The following is a 19,144-nucleotide window of genomic DNA, read 5'->3' as shown; positions in this document are numbered from 1 at the left end:
CCCCAGGAGGACAGTCCGTTCCACTGGAACTCTGTCAGTTTAGAGAGGGTGCGTGCGCGTGGATCCGGAGAGGCAGTTCCCTGGGGACCGCGCCCCACACGGGAAAATGGGGTGGCCAGTTGGGTTTAGGGACCAGCAAAGGAGGGAAAATCCAAACCAGGCTTTTTGGAGGAAGGCGAGGCGAAGAGCGCGTGGGGGCAGGTTGGAGAGCAGAGGGAGGTAGGGAACAGACGAGGCTGGGGGCGCGGAGAGCGAAGCCGGGGAGCTGGTTTGGGCGCAGGGTTGCCAGGGCGACGGAGCCCTTAAGTGCCTCTTCGGCGCCCTCTCCAGCCTCCGGCTTGGTGCTGAAGTCACAGCCCCATCGAGCCCTCCTCCCTCCCGCCCCGCGCCGTCTCTCCTGGCCCCGAGGAGCCCGAGGCGCAGAGGGATGAGAGGGAGGCGATCGCGGAGCACGCAGAGGTAGCCTGGGGCCCGGAGGACGATGCGGCCGACGCCCCTCCTGCGGCTGGCGCTGTTTCTGGTCCTGCCCAGCAGCCTCGGTGGGGAGAGGTGTCCGTCTCCGCCCTGCGAATGCCGCCAGGAGGACGACTTCAGAGTCACCTGCAAGGACATCCAGAGCATCCCTAGCTTACCCCCCAGCACGCAGACCCTGTGAGTACCTGGGGAGGACAGGGGGAACCCAGGGTCCCAGGCAGCTGGGGAAGGAGGCTGGAAGTGCGTAAAAAGAGCTTGAGAACAGGCCAGAGGGCGTGTGTGTGTGTGTGTGTGTGTGTGTGTGTGTGTGTGTGTGTGTCTGTGTGTGTAGTGAGTAAACACTCCATCCACCAAACGTGGGGTTGATGATACCCCAGTTATTCACAACGCAGAAAAAGTTAACAAAACTTTAGTACAAGATGAAAAGTGACAGTTTTCCTTTCTAAGAGAGTTGTTTTTCTGCATTTTGCCTGAGCCAGAATCTCAATTTTACTTAAAATGTAAACGAGCTTGCTGACAACTCAAGAACTGATCTTTTTTATCTTATTTTGGGTGATGAAAAATTGCAACAACAAAAAAAAGTGTTTCAATTTTTATAGTCTTTCTAGATGAGAACTTATCTTAGTAGGTTTCTTGAATCATCAAATAGTTGACGGAATTTAATCAGGGCTCTTTTTAAACGATTGTCTTTCAGCATCCATGGCCAATGGCTCCAGGACCCCCGTATATACTAAAATCCAAGGATATTCAAGTGGAGTATTGGCATATCACCTATGCACATCCTCCTGTACACTTTAGAACACCTCTAGATTACTTGTAAAACCTAATACAGTCTAAATGTTATGTAAATAATGTTAAAAACAATGTAAATGCTGTGTCAGTAGTTGCCAGTGTGGGGGATATTCAAGTTATGCTTTTTGGAACTTTCTGGAATGCCCTCTACCCTACCCTTGAGTATATGCAATCCAGGGTTAGTTGAATCTACAGATGTAACACCTTCTGTATGGAATACCCTTTATACTTTGTATGAAGTTATATGCGTTACTTACTCAATGATGAACTATCCACTTCTTGTTGCTGTTTGGTCACTAAGTTGTGTCCAGCTCTTTTGCAACCTCATGGACTGTAGCCCACCAGGCTCCTCTGTCCGTGGAATTTTCCAGGCAGGAATATTGGAGTGGGTTGCCATTTCCTTCTCCAGGGGATCTTCTCAACCCAGGGACCAAACCCAGGTCTCCTGCATTGGCAGGCAGATTCTTTACTACTGAGCCGCCTGAGAAGCCACGCCCACTTATGTAGCACATCCAGAAATCTCCTTTTGGATAAGCACGGTAGAGATAAAAAGAGATGAAATTTCAAATAATATATTTTTATCTGCATGTTAAATGTTACCAAATTAGAAGTTTAATATTAAATAAGCCTTGTGTGTAAAAGTGTTAGTCGCTCAGTCGTGTCTGACTCTTTGGGACCCCATGGACTGTGGCTCTTCAGGCTCTTTGACCACGGAATTCTCCGGGCTAGAATACTGGAATGGGTTGCCATTCCCTTCTCCAAGGGATCTTCCCAACTCAAGGCTCAAAGCTGGATCTCCTGCATTGCAGACAGATTCTTTACTTCAGTATTCTTACCTGGAGAATCCCATGGACGGAGGAGCCTAGTGTGCTACAGTCCACAGGGTTGCAAAGAGTTGGACACGACTGAGCTACTTCACTTCACTTCTTTACTATCTGAGCCACAAGGAAAGCCCATTGTTCCTTAACACGCATTTAAGTCAATGACAATTGAGGGGATGATTGTAATCAAGAGAAGACTTTTTGGGGTGATCAGAAACAGAATGCTAAGAAAGAATAGTAAAGACAATCTTGTTTTCCTATTTACTTAACTGGTTAAACCCAGTTAAGGTCAGTAAGCACAAGTAGATAAATGGAAAGCAATGGCGAGGTTGTGCTTAAAATTCCCTCCAGCAGTTAGCAGTAGGTTATGAACATCTCAGCACAAGTATGTACTTCTGTGCAGCCTCCAAGTATTGCTTCATTGCCCATGCTGCCACCCCAGAAGAAAAGCTGTTCTTAGCATTTTGATGTTTTGATGGAACCCTTGCATTGACTCCTTGCAGCTCCCGTGATAAAGTTCTTTTGTACAGCCTACAAGATCCTTTGAGACGTAGTCCAGTCTTTCAGACCTCATGGCTCATAGTCTGTCACACTTCAGGGGTAGAGTTTCTGCTACTGAACAGAATTTCTGGAACTTTCCCTCAAGTTCTATGCTCCCGCAAGCTGCTTTTGCCTTTCCTTCCGCATTCTAGTCCCTCTGCCTAAAGCGACTTTTCCCTTTTCCTCATCTGGCTGATTCCTACTCCAAGGTCCGGATTGGGGGTCAACTCCCTTCGGGAAGCCTCTCCTGGCCAATGACTCCTAGGCTCAGTGAGCTCTGTGGGGTTCACAGCATCCTGCGTGTGAACCCCAGCCTCACCCCAACACACAGGTTTTCTGTAACTCGTTATCTCTTTGAGTGCCTGTATTAGAAGAAAATGAACTTGTCTAACCCAGGGACCCTGTCTTTCAGCCCTTGTTATTGTTGTTTAGTCACTAAGTCATATCTGAGTCTTTTGTGACCCCATGGACTATAGCCCACCAGGCTCCTTTCTCCAAGGGATTTCCCAGACCAGAATACTGCAGTGGGTTGCCATTTCCTTCTCTAGGGGATCTTCCTGACCCAGGGATCAAACCCCCATCTCCTGCTTGGCAAGAGGACTCTTGACCACTGAGACACCAGGGAAGCCCCATTTAACTGTAGAACTACTTTAATGCTCAAAAACAAAAACAAAACTTGTTAGGTGAATGAATGAACAAACAGATACGCTGGTCTCAGATTGTCCACCGTGTGTTGGGGGGAATGGAGACCAGAGGCATCATGGCTTCAGAGACTTCTTTCAAGGGAGCAGGGTTTCAAGAGTCATTGAAGAGCAGGGTGGCTCTGGCCGCGGAAGGGAAGTGGGAGTCATCCTGTTTGATTTCCTCTGAACGATGAGGAGAAAGGTAATGTCAGAGAAAGAGCAAGGGAACCAGAGTTGGAAGACACGTCTCTTTCCCCTTCTGTGGCTAACTGTGAAATTAGGTGAGATAATTTACGTGGGAGGATGCACGTTTCCTTCAGGTTAGAAGCGAGGGTTCCATCAGGTTCCTTCTGATGCCCGTGTTGTGATAAGAATAGTCTGCAATGGGACCAGTCTGTCTGAATCCACTGACTCCCTAGATAGAGACAGTGGTGGGGAGAGTCTGACCTTAAAAACGATGGGAAGACGGCGGGAAGCAGGGCAGGAGGGGCGCTCTTCTGAAGAGGGGCGCTCATCTCCATGAGATGGAGAAGAGAAAATGGATGAAAAGTATGGGGTGAATGGTATGCTAATGTAAACGGTGACTGCAACCCTGGGCAAAAGCAGCAAAACGATTTTTAAATCTTTGGGGGGCAGTAGAACTCTTTTGTGAAAGGCAAGCTTATAAGAGAAGTCAAATATGCAAAACTTAACACTCGCAGAGTGCTTACTACAGTACGGTACTTTATGGGCAGTTCTCAGTCCAGTCCTTTATGCCAACTAATTCGCTGAATCCTCACAAAATCCAGTAGAGCAGGTGATTTTATTACTCTCATTGTGTAGATGAGAACACTGAGGTACAAGAGAGATGAAGCAGTTGGCTCGGTGTCACACAGCTGGTGAGCGGTGGTACCAGGTACACCACAGAGCTACGCCTTGGGGCCCCGTTGGCGGTGGAAAGTGGGTCTCACCCCGCCAGCTCTTTCTACTCAGTATGGTCGTGAGGCTTTGGAGAAAGAAGTCTGGAAGTTTGAGATGTCCAGTAAGCCACACATAACCTTGGGGGCTGTTGGCCTGAGAAATATGCAGTCACTCAGAAAATAGGGAGTTAGGAAGAACAGAAAACAAGGGAAGAAAGGGGAAGGAAAGGAAGAGACAGGAGATGGGAGGGAGGGTGGAAAAGAAAGACCACATCCAAGTTTTATCATAGAAGGCTTTCCCTGGTGGAACAGACCAGATCCTTGTCATTAAAAACCCAATCTGGTGGTAACCCCTATTTTCAAACGTAGATGCTGTTTAACCACTGCTTAGTCATGTTGCAAATTATCCTGGTGCCAAGAGCAGTTTTTCCTGAAGCTGCTTTCTATCCACATAGCACGGTGCTGAAGACATGGCCTCTTTCCTCATCATCCACACACCTGCCGGGTGGTCTGGACGGAAGTTATACCATCTGTGTTGTCACTGAAGCAGTGGTTCGAAATCGTTTCTTCCACTTCATCCCTGCCCCAGTGGGCACCGTACCCTCCCTTTATAACAGTGGTTCTCACTAGGTGACTAGTGATGGACAGCTGACATGCCTACTCCCCGGTGGAACATTCTAGAACCTTTGATGTACAAGTGGTTTGAAAAACTTGTTCCTTCCAACTGACTTAAATGAAGTTCCTTAACTTAAATGAAACAAGCAGAATAAAATTCAGAATTTAAATGTTGATGTGAGACCGTCCCTTCTCTGGATGAGGAGTTGGATGGGGTTAGTTGTCTGTTCTGGGTTTGTGTGGATTTTTCCTCAGGAAAATGCTGCTTTACCTTGCCTTGCCCTGTTGACCCACCTGCTTTTCGTTTTGTGATGGGGACAATCACTGCCTCCACCCCCTCTATCTTTTGCCTTCCAGAGTCCAGCGCTTCAGTGGCATAACGGTTTGTCTATCACGTACTTGTCAGCCTTCAGTCAGGGTTCTGGAGGACCTTGTGTTTCTGAATTCTGAATTTTGCTTCAGTTTTTAAGTCATTTGGATTCTGGATCTGTGGCTCCAATTAGTGGTCTATCCTGGTGTTTTCTAAAAGGAAGACAGTAACTCACCGTCTTCAAGTGTGCTGCCTTATCTGTGCTCTACTTGTGATGTGATTTACTCAATATTTTTAGACTGATTCACCTCTTTAACTAAAAGAAATCTGTTTAGAAGGCTTATGCTGTGAATTTAACTGGAAATTTGCGTGACTTGCTCCAAACAATGGGTAACCAGAAAACTGAACACCGCAAAAACAAAATGTAATTCTATTCTAGCTCAGTACTATTGTCTGTGAATGCTGTGAGCCTCGGGCGGCTTTTTCTTTGTTATAAAGGAAGAGTAATAGGTGTTCAAGAAATAGCAAAGAGATAGCAATCCACCATGGTGTCCTTCTTGATATCAGGACTGAAAGACAATGGAAAGGGAATCACTTTCTCCCTGTGTGATTCACTATTATTTAATGCCACATGGACACTCCACCCAAAATAATCTTGAATATCTTCACGTCACACCTGTTATACCCCCAGGGACATGTGGATTAAGTCTACATTGCACAATTATTTTAGCCCCAATTAGTGGTCATAACTTGAATAACATTTGGTTCCCAACCTAAAGCAAAACCCTCTGCTTCGGCACCCAAGCAAGGATCAATACTATGTGTCTTATAAAGGCAGCGTCACCCCACGCCTCCAGGCTCCGCGATTTATTCTCTGTTATTCTCTGTGCGTGGGTACACTCAAGGTTTTCATTGGTAAGTAACTGAAAACCCACTCTGTCTAGCTTAAGGAGAAAAGAAATATTTTGAAAGAATTACATATAATTTACAGAATAATCGTAGAATCAGGCTGTGAAAATAGGCCAAGGCACACGGCAGGCAGGAAGTCGGAGCCACCGCCAACCATCTGCTGGGAACCACTCCATGGACAAGACCACAGTCTCAACTACAGGATGTCTGAAGTGCTGGGCCCCCGGCTGTATAGCCACTGCACTCTCCATGTGCCACCACCAGTCATCTCTCAATCGTCCCTGCCTCTTTGAATCGCCAGCCAGAGAGTGATATCCTATATGAGAGCATCTGATTGTCTGGCAGAGGTGACCTGCTAATGTCCTGGCTGCTGGGGGTAAGAAGAAGGAGGCAGTTCCCCTCTCCCACTTTTGTTGTCAAAACTAACTTCCTTTGTAGAGTCAAGTAAAGCTCTAACAGACAGAATTTGTGTGTCTACAGACAAAATTATTTTGCACTGTTGTCAGCTATCTACAACCTACAGAGCTGTAAAATAGCTCTGGTTGAATCACACTCGAAATCTTAGAAGAATGTGCTCTGAATCAATGTATAATTTGCCCCTGAAGCACAGTTTTCCCCTGCAATGTATATAAAATGCTGAGAACAGTTACTGGCTCACAGGAGGCACTGACAAGTAAACTCAGTACAAAAAATAACTTTCTTTTCAACTTAAATCACAGGTTGAAATAAATTACTCAATAAAACATTTTAAATTGGAATTGCAAGAGCAATCTCTTATGCGTTCCAACAGGCTGAGTTCAAATAAGACAAATAGCCAAATCACCAAAGAAATTATGTTTGGGCATAATTTTGGATTTTTGTGTGACCCTAAGTATACATTTTGTGTTAACTATAACTCTTTTTGTTATAAATATTTTACTGCAAACAATGCTGAAATATATATTTTTTTAAAACTTACTGACATTTGGGGGTGATATATTTCTCCAAAATACATTATTATGGTTACTTTCTGATGCCTCCCACTTAGCCTGTCCTTTGAATAGGCTAGAAGTTCACTGAATGTGGTTATTCTTCAATAGTTTAAAACCAGATTTTACAAGAGTCTAGGCCTCATATCTGACATTAAATCTTCCACACTGACCCTGTTTCCATTTTCACTGAAGCTGGTTAGTGTGTTTCTTTCATCTTTGGCCTTTCTTTACTGCAATTAAAAAAGTCATTGAAGAGAATTTCAAGTATGAACAAAGTGGTCCCATTTGTTCAAAGCTACACATTGGATTTTAAAAGGTTCCATCTAGATGTCAGACTACTTACTTTGCTTCATTTTTGTATGAATCTTTAAGGACATTTAGGGTGTTCCAGAAATGTTCAAAACAATTCTCTTCTTAAAATTACAAGCAGGCATTTGTGATTTTTCAAGCATCTTATAAATGTTACTGTCTTACATGTAGTGACATGTAAATATGCCCTAGATTTTTTTTACCATCAGAATAGTCCAGAAATTCAAATATTTCATCGTCATCCTAACTAAACTCCCCACACCCATTTTGCACCTGGAAAGAACTCACTGTGTCCCAATTTTTTCTTTCAAAAACACAATCCCTGTGTTTATACGATACACGAAGCTCTTGGCTTACATTTTGCAAGCATTAGCTTAATTTTACCCACACCCGAGTGTTATCATGATTACTCAACTCCAGTTAGGGGATTGAAATTGCCTCTTCTTATTGCCAGGTGCTACTTATATTTTGTTATTTCAGTCTTTTTGTGAGCTGAAAAACTAGAAGGCTAACTCTGGGGAAAGGAGGTAGACATGCGAATACACAGACTTTAAAGGGAGAGGGTAACTGGGCGGCTTTCCGGCAGCAAAGTCCTCAGTGGGCTGGGTTGCCGTTCGGTTTTCCTCTCAACATCCTTTTCAGTTATTTCTGGCTTCATGGCCACGCTCCAGAGATTTGAGATAGCCAGAAATCTTACTTCTGGATAAATGGCATTTGTTCTAGTTAGTTATTCTCCCTTTCTTTCTTTTTTCACCAATCACTTTTTATATGTAAGTACCATTCTAGGCATTGGAGATATATAATAAATGACCCCCTTGATCTTACATTCTAGCAGGAAAAGTAGTCATCAAAAACAAGTTAATGAATAAATAAGGAAAACACATAGAATGTCAGGTGGCGATTAGTGTAATGGAGAAAAATTAAGGAAGAGGGAGAAGCAATGCTGGAAGTTACATTTTAAATGGTTAGACAAGGCCTCACTGAGAAGGTGACATTTAGGTAAAGACCAGAAGGATCCAAAAAAGAAAAAAATAACTTAAACCAAGCTGATATCTAGGGGAGGAAAGATTCTGAATACATGCAGAGACCCAGAGTCAGGGCAGAGAAGGCAATGGCACCCCACTCCAGTACTCTTGCCTTGAGAGTCCCATGGATGGAGGAGCCTGGTAGGCTGCAGTCCATGGGGTCGCTAGAGTCGGACACGACTGAACGATTTCACTTTCACTTTTCACTTTCATGCATTGGAGAAGGAAATGGCAACCCACTCCAGTGTTCTTGCCTGGAGAATCCCAGGGATGGGGGAGCCTAGTGGGCTGCCGTCTATGGGGTCGCACAGAGTCGGACACGACTGAAGTGACTTAGCAGCAGCACAGTCGGGGGGGATGTGAGAAGAACATGCATAGGAGGTTTAAGAAGTAGCAAGGAGGAAAATGTGGCTGAAGGAGAGTGGGTTGTTGGAAATGAGACCAGAGCAATTACAGAGGGGCAGATCACTGTTGTACTTAGGTATATTATATGTCATTATTACATATACACACACACATTTGTTGTTTAGTCGCTAAGTTGTGTCTGACTCTTTTGTGACCCCATGGACTGTAGCCCGCCAGACTCCTCTGTCCATGGGATTTCCCAGGCCAGAATACTAGAGTGGGTTGCTGTGCCCTCCTCCAGGGGATCTTCCCAACCCGGGGATTGAACCCATGTCTCTTATGTCTCCTGCATTGGCAGGTGGGTTCTTTACCACTGGTGCCCCCTGGAAAGCCTAAATTATTTGCTTAAGGTTTTTCAAAAGAAGCAGATTGCTTGAATTTGAGAGTCAGATGGTTAAAAAGAGAGAAAAAAGATTTTTAAAAGCTATCCTTTCCTTTATCCATTTCTCTCTCGAGGGGATCTTCCCAACCCAGGGATCTAGCCTGTATTTCCTGCATTGGCAGGCAGATTCTTTACTGCTGAGCCACCAGAGAAGCCTGTATACACAAACATGTATATAATATTATTATGTTTTGTTTTCTGAATGATAGGAAGCTAGTAAGGATTTTTAAACCCCTTCCAAATCACAAGGGAAAAAAAAATCCCCCATAGGTCAGGGTGTTTAACTCACCAAGCTTCTGGGTTTCTTGTGCATGGATGATAAAAGGGTTTCCAGATATTATATTAACAGAAAAGCCCCTGGGTGGAAGGCAAGAGGAGTGTGATACAGAGCTGAGATGCGTTAGTGTCACGGTGTACCTGGGGGAAGCTAGTTGACTTCTGCATGAACTCTTGGCTGCAGCATCGCTAGAAAAGGAGGCTGAGAGGATCTCAAGTGATGTATAAGAGGTCTCCTGCAAGTTCACTCTGTGCCACTGAGAGCTTCCCATTATATCCTGCTCCCAGACTAAAACATGTGATCTTCAGTTTTGTTCAAATAAGATACTCTTACTTCTTTCCTGAGAGAGAGGGAGATACAAGTCCAACCAGTCACTGAACTCCCTTCAAGATGCAGTCTTTACAAAAACAATGCAAGAGGGTTTCTGACACGAGTGGAAGTCTCCTCTGTTGTGTTTGATCCCAAGTTTATAATTGATAGTTATCATCTTTCTGCAACTCCAGTTCTAGATTTCTCTCACCCTTAGAGAGAAAGGGCAAGACTGGCTGGGGTGAAGGGCTGGTGGAAAGACTCAGACTTGCACCTCCAAAGGTTCTAAACCCTTAGTTGCCTTGCCCTTATCAGCTACAGTCACCGCCTTTTCTCATTCACAATTATCACTGGCCACAGAAGAACCACGATGTGTCCCAGTGAAAGTCCATACTCCTCGCAGCTGCTAATGTAGTGCGTAGCAGCCACCTAGCTTCTCACAGTTCTATTATTCCCATCAGTAGAGAAAAGCCTTTATTTTCTTATTTATCCACTGGGATGAGGAGCCCAAATGACTAGCATCAGGAACACTGTGTTTGACTTGATGGAAGTCATCTGTCCATCCAGGAACGAGGACCTCTAATCTGGAAGGAATTGAGAAGTTCCAATTCTGGAAGTAGGTCACTATGGTGATGGTGAGAAGGGCCAATCCTACCAACAGCCCTAGCTCTTCAGATCCAGGTATTCTAGCTTTAAAGAACACGATAGCATACAGCAGCTGTCGGTTCAGCGTGTGTGTACTTCACTAGGTCAGATCCTCAACCATGCAGGACTTAGCCTCCGAGTTGCAACCTTGTGGTTCAGTCGCTCTGTTGTGTCCGACTCTGCAACCCCATGGACTGCAGCACGCCAGGCTCCCCTGTGCCTCACCTAGCTGAGCCTTTAATGGCCCAGCCCCTCATTTTATTAGGCAGTCTGCTTCTGCCTGATGAGTTACAGGGTAGAATTAGTGGGTGGCGGTCATGCTCTCTTTGTTGTGCCTTCTCAGCCATGAAATGTGTCTCTTGGTTGAATGTTGTGTTGCAGTGTTGTACTAGTTGCTTGTTCAACATTGTGCAGGAGTTCATAGTGGTAGATGAACTGTATAAGAATCTTAGAAGCCCTTGAATAGTGGCCCTGGTGGAGGCATTGAGGTCAGGGAAGGCAAACCCAAATCCAACATAAAGATTCTTTTTTAAATGAATCACTACTTTCTACAGCAGGGAAAGGGTCCAATGCAACCAAACTGCCAGCAAATGGCTGGCTGTTTTCTGAGCAAATTTGCCTTATTAATGGTACAGCATAAGGCTCTGCTGTCGGCAGGTCAGGCAGTGACAGAGGCGGTATCTTGACTAGCTTTGATGAGAAGGAGCCCTTCTTTGGCTTTAATCCCTATCACCATGGATGTTTCACTCATGTCCTTTGCATCGGCATTGGTTGGCATCCATAGAAGGAGTCACCTTGTCCACTGGTTGCTGAGAATCACCTGTAGGGTGGCACTGTAGAAATTTCCTTAGGGTGATCCAGCCTCTCTTTTGATCAGTGGATTCTTGGTTTCAGAGATAATAAAGTTTTCTTTTTAATGTGCATCTTAAATTGATGAGATAGAGTAACTCAATATAATTCAAACACAGCACTAGAGTGAAGAATCTAGGGTTGGCCATTACAGTCATTTTTAGGGTTAAATTAATGCCTCGATGCCAGAAAACTTAAGTTTCAAAAACATCTAGTCCTTCAGCGAAGACTTCTGAAAACATTTTTATCCACTATGGTTTATTAATCCAAGTTACATGTCGTAACAGTTTGAGATATCATATGAAATCAGTGGGTTTTCTGTCCTGCCTTAAAAAGCCCATCGCTGTTACATTGTTTTCTCGTGTTACATGATGTTCTGTGTGTCAGCTCCGTGTCCAGCCCGAAACTATGAGTTTTCACATCCTGTATCTTGTTTAGGACTCATGGTAGCCGTGTGAGGTAGTTGTTTGACTCCACTTTAGACAAGGAATCAGAGACTTAAGAAATGTCACCTCTCTTATCTTTTATGTCACAACACGTATAAGTGAAAAAGGGTATTCAAACGCAGGTCTCCTAACTTTAAATCCAAGGCTCTCTCTACTATTCTGAGGTTAATGTCCTACATCTGGTCCTTTTTCATTCCCTCCCCTCCCCCCACCTGCCTTCATTGATGTGAAATTCATACAGTGCACCATTTAGTGGTATTTAGTGCATTCATAATGTCTACAGCCATCACCGCTAGTTCCAAACTCTTATCTCTCAAGGCGATCTGTACTGATCAACCCCTATTCCTGCTCTCTCCGTAGCCCCTGCCAACCATTAATTTGCTCGCTGTCTCTGGGGATGGATTTACCTTAACACACTGGTATAAAGAGCACCCCCACTTTTGTCCAAATGCCTTGCACCTTAGATATAATGATCCGAGCACCAAAAACATTCATACTTATTCTCAGAGACTTAGAGCTTCAGAACTACTTTCCCATGTCAAAAGGTCTTAAGAATACCCATCCCATGAGTAAGACTATTTCTAGCCAGTTGGGTGAGGAACACCATGTTCCTGTCCCTTCCGGATCTTGTGGTGATCTCAGTCCACACTTGGACAAAGAGGTGACTTAATAGCAATGCATGAGCCATTATCCATAACTCTCATTCTTTTAAGAGCCAGGATTTATGCTAAGGACTTTTCTTTGTTATAGGGAAACTGCAGAACTCAAACAATATCCCATTTGTAATGGTGTTTCTTATAATCATATTCTCTACCTCCATTAAACATTTAACCGATATGCCAAGAAAGAAAACTTGATGAGAATAAAAAAGGTTATATGAGAGAAGAAAATTATTCTTCCTCTTATGTTTATCAGGGTTTACTTCTCAGCTGTCTTCTCCCAACCCACTCTGGACTTGGAGGCAGAAGATGTGTGGTCAAATCCTAGCTCTCCAGGGATTCCCCCGGTGGTCCAGCAGTTGGAAATCTGCCACCAGTGTGGGAGACATGGGTTCAATCCCTGGTCTGGGAACTAAGATCCCACGTGCTGCTGGGCAACTAAGCCTGTGCACCACGACTGTTGAGCCCACGTGCCTAGATCCCTTGCTCTGCAACAGGAGAAGCCTCCGCAATTTGAAGCCTGTGCACTGCAACTAGAGAATAGCCCCCGCTTGCCGCAACTAGAGAAAGCCCACCGGCAGTGATGAAGACCCAGCATAGGCATAAATACATAAATAATCCTAGCTCTCCACCAACTCACTGGTGAGGGGGACTATTTGCTCAACTCACTTGACGCACAAGCTAGCAAGGCATGCTAGCCCCATGCACATCATGGAGTGGCTGTGAGGATCAGGTGAGGTCATGCTGGTGGCATGCATGCTGCTGCTGCTGCTAAGTCGCTTTAGTCATGTCCGACTTTGTGCAACCCCATAGATGGCAACCCAACAGACTCCTCTGTCCCTGGGATTCTCCAGGCAAGAACACTGGAGTGGGTTGCCATTTTCTTCTCCAATGCATGAAAGTGAAAAGTGAAAGTGAAGTCGCCTTCCCCGGCATGCATGTGTAATACCTGGTAAACCAGAGTAAAGCCTGGATCACACATTATCTGTTTTCACCGCAGCAGTAGTGGGTCCGAGAGGCTGTGAGATCTGGCCTGATTTAACCCTCGATATGGGCATGATATTGACTTGGGAAGGGCAAGCTTCCATGCGGGGACCATCCACCAGCTGTTCAGCTTGAGGGCTGTGCAGCTTTATTAAGAAGAGCAAAACCACATGCACACTGTGCAAAAGGGACAGTCTCCAGATTTACAAGATTTCGTATCTTCTTCCAGAGCTTTTCATCCCCTAGGAGTTACTGTGAGGAGGGTAAAATGACCACAATTCTAGCTGGGAGGGTCTCTGTCCCAGTACGGCTTGTAAATCTCTAACAAAGATTTATCTGTTCTGTGTCAGAGTTTGGCTAAAACGAACTGTTATTATTTCCAGACTCTCCAGATGCCCCATTTAATGCTTGGCTGGCCTTCTTATGTACCATAACCAAGTTGCCATTTCAAAACCATCCTCAGTCCCTGGAATGTAAAACAACAAAGCCAATAGTTCTGAAATGTGCTCTACGAAGCATGGGAGAATCCATTAAGGTTTTGGTCTGATTCAGTTCCGTGTGACAATGGAAGTTCTGGTTCATTTTACTTGCTTGTTGTTGTTATATTTATGTATTTGGCTGCATCCGGTCCCAGCTGCAGCATACAACGCACAGGCTCAGTTGGTCTGCAGCATATGAGGTCTTATCTCCCCAGTCAGTGATCGAACCTGTACCCCTGCACTGCAAGGTGGATTGTTAACCCCTGGACCACCATGGAAGTCCCCCCTTTTACTCTTTGGAAACAGCACTTTATAGAAAGTGTATATCTCATGACCAAAAAATAAATAAATACATAAATAAAAGGACTTGGAGGGGCTATGCTTTTTTTGTATACTGTATCCAATATCTTCAATGTCAATAGCAACAAAGTAGGGAGGGGAAAATATCGTGGTTAAAGTTGTGTCAGCTAAAAGTCTTCGTGAAGAGTAGAGGATGGAGGTGTCCATGCAGTAAGGAAATGCTTGTAAGACTATGGAACAGGGCTGTACAGTCAGAGTGGTCAACAGAAAGGGAGATCAAAAGTCAGGAGACCTCCAGTGAGTCGTGAACGTTTCAGCAAGGCACCTAATCTTTCTGTGTCTCACTGTGTGTATCTGTGAAATGAAAGCCAAGGAATGGCTCTGTCCTCCCTTGAAGAACTGGTGGGAAGACCAGGGAAGTAACTGTTCAAGTGTACAGGGGGCTCTTCATTTCTCAAGGACGATCTTTATTCTTCAGCGGAGTAAGAATACAGGGGGTTATGCTTATCAAATGGAGAAGGGAATGGCAACCCACTCCAGTGTTCTTGCCTGGAGAATCCCAGGGACAGAGGAGCCTGGAGGGCTACAGCCCACGGGCTTGCAAGAGTCGGACATGACTTAGTGACTAAACCACCACCACCACCACCATGCTTATCAAATATTCAGGAACACAGATGTATCATACAGGGATGTTGGGGGAATTAAACTACAAAAACAAAGCAACAGCAAGTCCTTCCTTTAAAAGCATCCACATTCATCCTTACCTCCTCCACTATTACAACAATGGAAGAGGAATGTTTCTTCCTGTTTCCTTTGCCCGCTGGTCTCTTCATCCTAGACTTTTCCCCTCTCTCTTGCTCTCCCAAATTCTTTCCACTGCTATCTAAACACACTTGAGTCTCTGTCTCCTAAAAAACATTCCTCTATAGTTCCTACGTCTTAGTCCATCTGTCACTCTTACTTCCTGGTCTCCTTCCCTTCACAGCAGAGCAGTCAGAGTTTTCTCAAGTCGCTCTCTTGATACTTCTATGTCCCATTCACTCTTTAGCTTAGTGCAATCTGGCTTCTGCCCCATTACTCAACTGAAAAATTTCTTTGCCAAAGTCACTAACAGCCTCGGTTGCGAAATTCAGTGGACATTTTTAGAGCCTTCCCTGGGCTGAGCGTTTGGTAGCATTTGTCAGTGATGACATCGCCCTTGGATTCCTCCACTTTGCACTCTGCTTGCCCGGTGCCTCAGAGTGGCTCTCTGATCATCCCTGAAGGTCAGGCTGCTGTTGCACAATGAGGGCAGATACTGAGATGTTGAACCAGTTGGGGGGCACAGTATCCTAATGGGACACAGTATCCTAATATGCATGCTGCATAATGGTGCTCCATCATGGCAGAGGATTGCCTACCAGTGGACACTTCAGTTGTGCCTTTGGAAAGCTATTCCATTGTTCTGTAAAATCAATTATTTCTAGATGATATGATGCTTGATATGGCCAGTGGATCCGTGACATGGGCTCACCCCCCTATCTCCTTCTCTCTGAAGCGGGTCTCGTGGTCAGATGCTCTGTGGTATGAGATTCTAGGCCTGTGGATCAGACACTTTGAAATCTCTCTGATACTGGTGCTGGCTGAGGCTCTAGAGGCAGGAAAGGTGAACAGTGACCAATAATATCCACTCTTTTGACAATAAACCACTGGTCCTTCTGGGAAGAAAGGGCTCAACGTGATTAACTTGTCATCAAGTGGGCATGTGGTGCTATAAAGTAATAATGACACATTGATTTCACTTCCCCTATCTAGTCCACTCCAATTCGCATACCGAATGAGATGCTTGTTCAGTCGCTAACTCAGGTTTGACTCTTTGCGACCCCATAAACTGCAGCACACCAGGCTTCCCTGTCCTTTGGAGTTTCCTCAAATTCATGTCCATTGAGTCAGTGATGCCATCCAACCATCTCATCTTCTGCCGTCCCCTTCTCCTCCTGCCTTCCATCTTTCCCAGCATCAGGATCTTTTCAAATGAGTCAGTTCTTCGCATCAGGTGGCCAAAGTACTGGAGCTTCAGCTTCAGCATCAGTCCATCCAATGAATGTTCAGGACTGATTTCCTATAGGATGGACTGGTTGGATCTCCTTGCAGTCCAAGGGACTCTCAAGAGTCTTCTCCAACACTACAGTTCAAAAGCATTGATTCTTCAGTGCTCAGCTCTCTTTATGGTCCAGCTCTCACATCCTTACGTGACTACTGAGAAAACCATAGCTTTGACTATACTTTCTCGGCAAAGTTATTTCTCTGCATTTTAATATGCTACCTAGGTTTTTTATAGCTTTTCTTTCAAGAAGCAAGCTAATGAATTGCAATTTCAGATCTTTGGGCTGGGTCTATTTTCTGAGCCTTAGATCGGTATCATCTAAATACCTGTTAGATATCCTACTGAGCCCTAACATTTAGTATTTCCAAAAGTGACCTCATTATCTTCTTAGCCAAAACACTCTGCTTATTTCAGTGAGTGGATCACCATTTACCCAGATGCTCAAAACAGACTCCGTATAATAGTATCTTTGATACTGTCTTTTCCCACATCCCTGATACCAAATCCACAATCATTACCAATATAAACATCTCTTGGATCTGTTCCATTTCATTTGTGTTATTGCCATGCAAATTCACACCACCACCATGTTTTCCACCTGAACATTATAAATGGAGATTTCTTCTGTCTTTATTAAACACAGCAGTCAGAGTGGTAAATCTAAAATGTACGATGGGTGGGGTCTCTGTTCCCTGTTTAAAATACATCATTGCCTTCCAGTTCTCTCAGGGGAAATTTCAGACTCTTTACATGGTTTGTGAAACCTGTGTGATCTGGCCCTCTTCTCTTTTCAGGCAGATCTCTTGAGAGTTTCCTCCATTTCAGTCACTTCTGTTATTTCAACCACTTTTCATTATTTTTATATTCTAGAATTTGTATGCACTCTGCTGGGCATTTTTGCACAGGCTATTTCTTCTTACTGGAACATTCTTTATCTCCACTCTTGATTTTCTTCTGATTAACTCTTACTCATCCTTTACTTTTTAAAATTATAATGTCTATATAAAAGGACAAAAATTAGCAATTCAAATAGCTATGTATTATTATCAAGATTCAGTTCAGTTCAGTTCAGTCGCTCAGTTGTGTCCGACTCTTTTCGACCCCATGAATCGCAGCACGCCAGGCCTCCCTGTCCATCACCAACTCCCAGAGTTCACCCAGACTCATGTCCATCGAGTCAGTGATGCCATCCAGCCATCTCATCCTCTGTCATCCCCTTCTCCTCCTGCCCCCAATCCCTCCCAGCATCAGAGTCTTTTCCAATGAGTCAACTCTTCACATCAGGTGGCCAAAGTACTGGAGTTTCAGCTTTAGCATCATTCCTTCCAAAGAACACCCAGGACTGATCTCCTTCAGAATGGACTGGTTGGATCTCCTTGCAGTCCAAGGGACTCTCAAGAGTCTTCTCCAGCACTACAGATCAAAAGCATCAATTCTTCGGCGCTCAGCTTTCTTCACAGTCCAACTCTCACATCCATACATGACCACAGGAAAAACCATAGCTTTAACTAGATGGACCTTTGTTGGCAAAGTAATGTCTCTGCTTTTGAATAGGCTATCTAGGTTGGTCATAACTTTCCTTCTAAGGAGTAAGCGTCTTTTAATTTCATGGCTGCAGTCACCATCTGCAGTGATTTTGGAGCCCCCCAAAATAAAGTCTGACACTGTTTCCACTGTTCCCCATCTATCTCCCATGAAGTGATGGGACCGGATGCCATGATCTTCGTTTTCTGAATGTTGAGCTTTAAGCCAACTTTTTCACTCTCCTCTTTCACTTTCATCAAGAGGCTTTTTAGTTCCTCTTCACTTTCTACCATAAGGGTGGTGGCGTCTGCATATCTGAGGTTATTGATATTTCTCCCAGCAGTCTTGATTCCAGCTTGTGTTTCTTCCAGTCCAGCATTTCTCATGATGTACTCTGCTTATAAGTTAAATAAACAGGGTGACAATATATAGCCTTGACGTATTCCTTTTCCTATTTGGAACCAGAAGTTAACATTTGACCTTGGAAGAGAGGTATCTCCTCACAGCTGCCCCTCCTGACCTTGAACATGAAGTAGCTCCTCTCGGCCCTCCTGTGCCCATGCAGCCACCGCTTCTTGGACATGGGGTAGTTCCTCTCGGCCCCCGCCCCAACAATAAACTGTGGAAAATTCTGAAAGAGATGGGAATACCAGACCACCTGATCTGCCTCTTGAGAAACCTATATGCAGGTCAGGAAGCAACAGTTAGAACTGGACATGAAACAACAGACTGGTTCCAATTAGGAAAAGGTGTATGTCAAGGCTGTATATTGTCACCCTGCTTATTTAACTTCTATGCAGAGTACATCATGAGAAATGTTGGGCTGGAAGAAGCACAAGCTGGAATCAAGATTGCCGGGAGAAATATCAATAACCTCAGATATGCAGATGACATCACCCTTATGGTAGAAAGTGAAGAGGAACTAAAAAGCCTCTTGATGAAAGTGAAAGAGGAGAGTGAAAAAGTTGGCTTAAAGCTCAACATTCAGAAAACGAAAATCATGGCATCTGGTCCCATCACTTCATGGGAGATAGATGGGGAAACAGTGGAAACAGTGTCAGAATTTAGTTTTCTGGGCTCCAAAATCACTGCAGATGGTGACTGCAGCCATGAAATTAGAAGACACTTACTCCTTGGAAGGAAAGTTATGACCAACCTAGATAGCATATTGAAAAGCAGAGACATTACTTTGCCAACAAAGGTCCATCTAGTCAAAGCTATGGTTTTACCAGTGGTCATGTATGGGTGTGAGAGTTGGACTGTGAAGAAAGCTGAGAGCCAAAGAATTGATGCTTTTGAACTGTGGTGTTGGAGAAGACTCTTGAGAGTCCCTTGGACTGCAAGGAGATCCAACCAGTCCATTCTGAAGGAGATCAGTCCTGGGTGTTCATTGGAAGGACTGATGCTAAAGCTGAAACTCCAATACTTTGGCCACCTGATGTGAAGAGTTG

The 19,144-nt window shown here is 44.5% G+C and overlaps 1 protein-coding gene across 2 annotated transcripts in view; it reads left to right on the top strand.

Annotated features, from left to right (window-relative positions):
* The first annotated feature begins 421 nt into the window (after positions 1-421).
* TSHR (thyroid stimulating hormone receptor) overlaps positions 422-19,144 on the top strand; it is a 154,538-nt gene continuing 135,815 nt past the window's right edge. Inside the window, exon 1 of one of the 2 annotated variants that reach the window (XM_010850879.1) lies at positions 422-651. In XM_010850879.1, coding sequence (XP_010849181.1) covers positions 482-651 — 170 coding nt within the window. In that variant the 5' untranslated portion in view covers positions 422-481. The remainder of the gene's footprint in view (positions 652-19,144) is intronic. The other variant, XM_010850880.1, reaches the window with a different exon arrangement.

The sequence above is a fragment of the Bison bison genome, unplaced genomic scaffold, assembly GCF_000754665.1.
Source record: "Bison bison bison isolate TAMUID 2011002044 unplaced genomic scaffold, Bison_UMD1.0 scf7180017864296, whole genome shotgun sequence".
Lineage (NCBI taxonomy): Eukaryota > Metazoa > Chordata > Mammalia > Artiodactyla > Bovidae > Bison > Bison bison.
Note: the sequence above shows the minus strand (reverse complement) of the source record. Positions and strands in the feature narration are given on the sequence as shown.